General features: G+C 46.9%; 1 protein-coding gene across 1 annotated transcript in view; it reads left to right on the top strand.

The window, feature by feature from the left end:
* Nucleotides 1–2,593: 2,593 nt before the first annotated feature.
* The window catches only part of SLC9A9 (solute carrier family 9 member A9), a 1,177,825-nt gene continuing 1,171,442 nt past the window's right edge, over nt 2,594–8,976 (top strand). Inside the window, exon 1 of the mRNA XM_073625891.1 lies at nt 2,594–2,933. Coding sequence (XP_073481992.1) covers nt 2,759–2,933 — 175 coding nt within the window. The 5' untranslated portion in view covers nt 2,594–2,758. The remainder of the gene's footprint in view (nt 2,934–8,976) is intronic.

Genomic DNA, 8,976 nt, shown 5'->3' with positions numbered 1-8,976 from the left:
CTAAATCCCCTAGAGGTTGCATAGGATATTTCCTCAGAGATCTTCAGAGTGTCCCCACTGCGCCACAGGCCCTGGCTCTTACTTTCATATGTTTTCATATGGAGTTGTCCAAGGGTGACTTGGTTCTGGATGGAGGTGTTTGAAGTAATTCAATTCTTTACAGCTGACCCTCCCCATTTCCCCTACTCTAGCATTGTTGGATATCTAAGATGACGAGCAAAGACCCAGATATACAAAATTACTCTTATCTATTGTACTATGCCAGGAGGGAGATTATTTTGAAGTGGAACACCCCCCCCCCCCCCGTGTTCTTGTGGGAAAATTCCATCAATACTGTTTTTCCACTGTACAAGTTGACATATATTGTTCAGAATTGCCCTAAAAAGTTTCACAGGGTGTGGTTGCCTTGGACAGCCGATTCTAGCTGAACTAATAGTGCCACCTTGACTGACATATAATTTTCTGTTGGTGGAATGCTTTCATTAGCCCTTGTATAGGACGGAGTAACTTTTGCCTTTTTGTTTTCTTGTACTTTGTACCTTACTTTTTGTCATTTTATGCAGCTTTCCATACTGTTGTATGTATGTGACCTTGTTCCATGCCAATGTCTTAAAAAAGGAACAGTTTGATTTGTAAAAGAAATGAGCGATCATCGGTCATTGAACGATCAGTTCTCGGTCTAGAGCTGGTATGGGACAGCTGCAGCTGAGATCGGTGCTGCAGCCATCTAGGTGAGTATAATTGTTTGTTATTTTCGATTCCTACAACTATCTTTTAAATAAGTCCCATTGTTTGAATCAGTGGGAAAAAACGGTGGTGTCTGTTGGATAAAATAAGTCACGTCATTGGTGTCAATGAGAATAAAATAAATCCCATCATTGGTGTTAGTGGGAATAAAATAAATTCCATCGTTTAGCATCAGTCGAAAATCCCATCCTTGGTGTCAGTGGTATAAAATATGTTCACTTGTTGGAGTCGATGGGGAAATAATAAATCCCATCAGTGTAAATAAAATAAGTCCAATTGTTAGTCACTTCCTCACCATCTATTTTAACCCTGTAAAGCCCACACCATTGTGCGGCAACTGCATGCACCTTCTTGAATAGGTTGGGTTTGGTGGGCGGGGTACACCTTTTTCCGTGGCTGCAAAGCATTCTGGGTGCAGCATGTGTACAACCCCAATTGACTGCCTTTGCAGCTTAACCCATTCAAGACCGGACTGTTTTATCCCCTTCCTGCCGAGGCCATTTTGCAGATTTCAGTGCTGTCGCATTTTGAATGACAATCACTCGGTCATGCAACAACAACATGCACCCAAATGAAATTGTTATCATTTTTTGAGACAGATAGAGCTTTCTTTTGGTATTTAAATATTTAAATCATCACAACTGTTTTTTTTTTTTTTTAATTTTTGGCTATACAAATGAAAATAGACTGAAAATGCAAAAATGTGCACTGTTTCGGAAATATTCTAGGGAGCAGCAGCCAGTGACATACCAATGCCATTCCTTCAAAGTACTGTGCCACAGCCGTGAATCCTGCGTATGCGCAGGAGTGATGTCATCGCAGCTCAGGCATTCAAGCGGCCGCAGCCTGGGAGCCTGTAAAGGAAGACCGGTTGAAGATGGAAGCCTTGGCAGCGGTGACAACGCGCTGCTGGAGGGATTTGTTTCAAGGTAAGTCTTTCATAATGTGCTAGTATGGAATGCATACTAGTACATTATGCCTCTACCTTGCAGGGTTTTTTTTATTTATTATTAGCTTTACTACTGCTTTAATGGAGCTCAAACCATAAGGTAAAAGAACATCCGGGGGTAAATGTAGATGAAGGTGTCACGGGTCAATTGGCTTCACTACTAATATAGGATATTTCCAGCAGTTTTTGTGGACTTCATCACAAATACACTATTTTATTAGTTTTTTTATTTGGATACTATCACTGATCATCTTGGATATGATCTCTGCTATCTGGCTACATAGTTATGCGTTCCCCTGTCAATCACAGTCTATTCAGCTCTTTTGTGCGGACTTTCTTACAGATCATTTTGGACCTTGCTAACGATACATTGTAATATTGTTTTTATTTATTATTAATATTGTAATATTGCTTTATTGTTAGCCAAAGTGTTTGTTCCCTTTCAGTTGCTGTACCCTTCATATTTTTATTGTATTGTTTGTTTTTGTATAGTGCAAAACTTTTTATATATATTGATATTTTTTATTCTTTACACCTTTTACATTTTACATTACATGCAGCTCAACGTTGAAGGTTTGTGTGCAGAATTGTTTTTTAGTATATTTATATGCCATTTGAGGATAGAGCAATCCATGCCGGGCACAGAACCATAATGTATCACAAAGTAGGAGTACACTCCAGGCAATGTTCCGGTGTTCTATATAATCTGTAACCCGGAGAGAGTAGGTGTCATCGTATGACATAAGATCCAGGTAACCATCACCTTGGCACTGAGTGCCCGGCATCTGACGGCTGGGTACCAGCAGCTGCTGTGGGTTTTGTAGTCCGGCCAGCCGCCAAAGCTCATAGGCCGGTCGCACTGTGACAGGCAACCGCGAACTACAACTCCCAGCATGCAGCGCGGGCCGCAAGCTGTGAGCGAGCTTCCCAGTCATTGAGCAAGCAGGCGGGTGGCTCCTCCTCGGAGCTCTGTCACTTCTGGCTATGACTGTTACTTGTTAGGAGCGGGGTTATGAAAGTCAGCCCGGAGTGTGCTCCGAAGTGAGGATATAGCGGGCAGGGATGGGGCAGGACAAGACACCCACGTCTTCCCGGACACTGCAGCTCTTCCAGCATCAAGGAGCGCTGGAGCTGCTGGTCTTCAACTTTCTACTCATCCTCACTATCCTCACCATCTGGCTCTTTAAGAACAGACGCTTCAGGTTCCTGCACGAGACTGGAGGGGCCATGGTGTATGGTGAGTGCATGGGCCGGCACTGGGAGGGTTAACCACATAGACAGGAAGGAGAAGTCCTCTGCCATATCCTCATCACTCATCGTCCCATGTGTGTCCTCATCACCCCTGTACTTCTTCATCCTCATCACCCCTGTACTTCTTCATCCTCATCACCCCTGTGCTTCTTCATCCTCATCACCCCTGTGCTTCTTCATCCTCATCACCCCTGTGCTTCTTCATCCTCATCGCTCATCGTCCCATGTGTGTCCTCATCACCCCTGTACTTCTTCATCCTCATCACCCCTGTGCTTCTTCATCCTCATCACCCCTGTGCTTCTTCATCCTCATCGCTCATCGTCCCATGTGTGTCCTCATCACCCCTGTACTTCTTCATCCTCATCACCCCTGTACTTCTTCATCCTCATCACCCCTGTGCTTCTTCATCCTCATCACCCCTGTGCTTCTTCATCCTCATCACCCCTGTGCTTCTTCATCCTCATCGCTCATCGTCCCATGTGTGTCCTCATCACCCCTGTACTTCTTCATCCTCATCACCCCTGTGCTTCTTCATCCTCATCACCCCTGTGCTTCTTCATCCTCATCGCTCATCGTCCCATGTGTGTCCTCATCACCCCTGTACTTCTTCATCCTCATCACCCCTGTGCTTCTTCATCCTCATCACCCCTGTGCTTCTTCATCCTCATCACTCATCGTCCCATGTGTGTCCTCATCACCCCTGTACTTCTTCATCCTCATCACCCCTGTGCTTCTTCATCCTCATCACCCCTGTGCTTCTTCATCCTCATCACTCATCGTCCCATGTGTGTCCTCATCACCCCTGTACTTCTTCATCCTCATCACCCCTGTGCTTCTTCATCCTCATCACCCCTGTGCTTCTTCATTCTCATCACTTATCACCCCTGTGCTTCTTCATCCTCATCACTCATAGTCCCATGTGTGTCCTCATCACTCATCGTCCCATGTGTGTCCTCATCATCCCTGTACTTCTTCATCCTCATCACCCCTGTGCTTCTTCATCCTCATCACCCCTGTGCTTCTTCATTCTCATCACTTATCACCCCTGTGCTTCTTCATCCTCATCACTCATAGTCCCATGTGTGTCCTCATCACCCCTGTACTTCTTCATCCTCATCATTTATCACCCCTGTGCTTCTTCATCCTCATCACTCATCGTCCCATGTGTGTCCTCATCACCCCTGTACTTCTTCATCCTCATCCCCCCCGTGCTTCTTCATCCTTATCACTTATCACCCCTGTGCTTCTTCATCCTCATCACTCATAGTCCCATGTGTGTCCTCATCACCCCTGTACTTCTTCATCCTCATCATTTATCACCCCTGTGCTTCTTCATCCTCATCACTCATCGTCCCATGTGTGTCCTCATCACCCCTGTACTTCTTCATCCTCATCCCCCCCGTGCTTCTTCATCCTTATCACTTATCACCCCTGTGCTTCTTCATCCTCATCACTCATCGTCCCATGTGTGTCCTCATCATCCCTGTACTTCTTCATCCTCATCACCCCTGTGCTTCTTCATCCTCATCATTTATCACCCCTGTGCTTCTTCATCCTCATCATTTATCACCCCTGTGTTTCTTCATCCTCATCACTCATCATCCCATGTGTGTCCTCATCACTCATCGTCCCATGTGTGTCCTCATCACCCCTGTACTTCTTCATCCTCATCACCCCTGTGCTTCTTCATCCTCATCACTTATCACCCCTGTGCTTCTTCATCCTCATCACTCATTGTCCCATGTGTGTCCTCATCACCCCTGTACTTCTTCATTCTCATCACCCCTGTGCTTCTTCATCCTCATCACTTATCACCCCTGTGCTTCTTCATCCTCATCACTCATCGTCCCATGTGTGTCCTCATCACCCCTGTACTTCTTCATCTTCATCACCCCTGTGCTTCTTCATCCTCATCACCCCTGTGCTTCTTCATTCTCATCACTCATAGTCCCATGTGTGTCCTCATCACCCCTGTACTTCTTCATCCTCATCATTTATCACCCCTGTGCTTCATCCTCATCACTCATCGTCCCATGTGTGTCCTCATCACCTCTGTACTTCTTCATCCTCATCCCCCCCGTGCTTCTTCATCCTTATCACTTATCACCCCTGTGCTTCTTCATCCTCATCACTCATCGTCCCATGTGTGTCCTCATCACCCCTGTGCTTCTTCATCCTCATCACTTATTACCCCTGTGCTTCTTCATCCTCATCACTCATCATCCCATGTGTGTCCTCTTCATCCTCATCACCCCAGTGCTACTTCATCCTCATCACTCCTCACCCCTGTTCTTCATTGTCACCACCCATCACCTCTTCTTCATCCTCATCACTTATCACCCCTGTGCTTCTTCATCCTCATCACTCATCATCCTATGTGTGTCCTCATCACCCCTGTACTTCTTCATCCTCATCACCCCTGTGCTTCTTCATCCTCATCACTTATCACCCCTGTGCTTCTTCATCCTCATCACTCATCGTCCCATGTGTGTCCTCATCACCCCTGTACTTCTTCATCCTCATCACCCCTGTGCTTCTTCATCCTCATCACTCATCGTCCCATGTGTGTCCTCATCACCCCTGTGCTTCTTCATCCTCATCACTCATCGTCCCATGTGTGTCCTCATCACCCCTGTGCTTCTTCATCCTCATCACCCCTGTGCTTCTTCATCCTCATCATTCCATGTGTGTCCTCTTCATCCTCATCACCCCAGTGCTACTTCATCCTCATCACTCCTCACCCCTGTTCTTCATTGTCACCACCCATCACCTCTGTGCTTCTCCATCCTCATCACTTATCACCCCTGTGCTTCTTCATCCTCATCATCCCATGTGTGTCCTCTTCATCCTCATCACCCCAGTGCTACTTCATCCTCATCACTCCAAACCCCTGTTCTTCATTGTCACCACCCATCACCTCTGTGCTTCTCCATCCTCATCACTTATCACCCCATGTGCTTTTTCATCATCATCACCCCATGTGCTTCTTTATCCTCATCATTCATCACCCCATGTGTACTGTATCTTCATCACTATCACCCTATGGGGTTGATTTACTTAAACTGGAGGGTGCAAAATCTAGTGCAGTTGATTGGCTATCATGCACAGCTGCACCAGATTTTGCACTCTCCAGTTTTAGTAAATCAATCCCCAAGTGTGTCTTGATCCTTATCACCCCTGTGCTCCTTCATCCTCATCACTCTTCAACCCATGTGTGTCTTTCATCCATATCAATCATCACCCCAGGCGTGTCTTCATCCTCATCACTCCTGTGCTCCTTTACCCTCCTCACTCATTACCCCATGTGCTCCTTCATTCTCATCACTCCTGTGCTCCTTTATCCTCCTCACTCATTACCCCATGTGCTCCTTCATCCTCAGCACTCCTGTGCTCCTTTATCCTCCTCACTTATTACCCCATGTGCTCCTTCATCCTCATCACTCCTGTGCTCCTTTACCCTCCTCACTCATTACCCCATGTGCTCCTTCATCCTCATCACTCCTGTGCTCCTTTATCCTCCTCACTCATTACCCCATGTGCTCCTTCATCCTCATCACTCCTGTGCTCCTTTATCCTCCTCACTCATTACCCCATGTGCTCCTTCATCCTCATCACTCCTGTGCTCCTTTACCCTCCTCACTCATTACCCCATGTGCTCCTTTATCCTCATCACTCCTGTGCTCCTTTACCCTCCTCACTCATTACCCCATGTGCTCCTTCATCCTCATCACTCCTGTGCTCCTTTATCCTCCTCACTCATTACCCCATGTGCTCCTTCATCCTCATCATTCCTGTGCTCCTTTATCCTCCTCACTCATTACCCCATGTGCTCCTTCATCCTCATCACTCCTGTGCTCCTTTATCCTCCTCACTCATTACCCCATGTGCTCCTTCATCCTCATCAGTCCTGTGCTCCTTTATCCTCCTCACTCATTACCCCATGTGCTCCTTCATCCTCATCAGTCCTGTGCTCCTTTATCCTCCTCACGCATTACCCCATGTGCTCCTTCATCCTCATCACTCCTGTGCTCCTTTATCCTCCTCACTCATTACCCCATGTGCTCCTTCATCCTCATCACTCCTGTGCTCCTTTACCCTCCTCACTCATTACCCCATGTGCTCCTTTATCCTCATCACTCCTGTGCTCCTTTACCCTCCTCACTCATTACCCCATGTGCTCCTTCATTCTCATCACTCCTGTGCTCCTTTACCCTCCTCACTCATTACCCCATGTGCTCCTTCATCCTCAGCACTCCTGTGCTCCTTTATCCTCCTCACTCATTACCCCATGTGCTCCTTCATCCTCATCACTCCTGTGCTCCTTTACCCTCCTCACTCATTACCCCATGTGCTCCTTCATCCTCATCACTCCTGTGCTCCTTTATCCTCCTCACTCATTACCCCATGTGCTCCTTTATCCTCATCACTCCTGTGCTCCTTCATTCAGAGCTCCCTCAGGGTCCATTCTGACCAGGTGTTGTGGGGCTACATTGGGGCACCTATTCCAGCCAAGTCCCACCGCAAGGCAAAGTGGCTTGTCTACTATCTGCCCTGTTCACACTACCACATTGCCGTGGTGTATGCGTGGTCTGTGCTGAATCCACTGCCTCACACAGCATGTCAGCCTATACAACTTAAAGCAGAACTTTACCCATAACAGTTTGAGAACAATTAATATTCTTTAAAAAAAAGAACAAACATTCCACATTAATAATTCTGCTACCAAAATGAGTGTGTGCTGTAAACAGCCTCCAGCATTGCTCCTGTTTCTTCTTGCTGGAGGCTGCCATTTTGTTGAAGCCCAGAGCAGTCACTTCCTTGTTGGAAACTCCTCCCTCTCTTTGGTCTCAAAAACTCTGTCACTTCCTTCAATTATAAAATGAACATTTGCCCAGGCAGTGTAAAAATTGGGCTGCCTGTGGCCTGCTAAAACCAATTGGAGGCTGAAATATGTGGCAGCTGTACGCATGTTTAAAGCGGAGCGCCGCCGAAAAATTTTTTTTTAAAAGTCAGCAGCTACAAATACTGCAGCTGCTGACTTTTAAAACATGGACACTTACCTGTCCAGGGCGCCCGCGATGTCGGCACCCGAGGCCGAACCATCTCTCCGTCCTCGGGTGCTGCCGCCTCCATCTTCGGTAAGGGAATCAGGAAGTGAAGCCGTGCGGCTTTACTTCCCGGTTCCCTACTGCGCATGCGCGAGTCGTGCAGTGCAATACGGATGGTCCCTGCTGCCTCTGGGACCCGTGTGTTTCCCAGCAGGCAGCGGGGAGGGAGCAGGAAGTGGCGTAAATAACCGCAGATTCTGCGGCTATCTATGCCGGAAGTGGGTACAGATACCTGTAATATACAGTTATCTGTACCCCCCTCCCCCCTGAAAGGTGCCAACTGTGTCACCGGAGGGGGGGAGGAATCTGATGAGTGGAAGTTCCACTTTTGGATGGAACTCCACTTTAAGTTTTTCTTTTTGAAAGTTCAATATACAGTGCTGCTCTTCTGCTTGATTCCGAGCATGCGTGGCACTTTGTGTGTCGGATTTGTGTACACACGATCGGAATTTACACGAACGGATTTTGTTGTCGGAAAATTTTAGAGCCAGCTCTCAAATTTTGTGTGTCGGAAATTCCGACGGAAAAAGTCTGATGGAGCCTACACACGGTCGGAATTTCCGACAACAAGCTCCGATCGCACATTTTCCGTCAGAAAGTCAGATCGTGTGTACAGGGCATAACAGTGACAAGTATGTGATTTTAAAGGGTTAGTTCACCTTTACCCAAAAATCTTCCTATGCAGATTAGGGGTGTCTGTAGATAAAAACAAAGTGTGCAGCTCTGACTAAAGTTAAATAATGCTCTTGCTATAGGTGTAGGCCATATATGTACCGTTCCATGCTGAAGCCATGCCAAAAATTCCCAGAGATGGCATTCCCTGGTTCTGCCTTGTTGTTAGGATGTTGCTAAGACACTCCCAGCTGATTCAAACCCCTTCACATGCACTTTTTGCGTCATGTTGCAGCAAATCTGAGCTA

This window comes from Aquarana catesbeiana, linkage group LG04 (assembly GCF_042186555.1).
Source record: "Aquarana catesbeiana isolate 2022-GZ linkage group LG04, ASM4218655v1, whole genome shotgun sequence".
Classification (NCBI taxonomy): Eukaryota; Metazoa; Chordata; class Amphibia; order Anura; family Ranidae; genus Aquarana; species Aquarana catesbeiana.
This window is presented reverse-complemented; position numbering and strand designations above follow the sequence as displayed.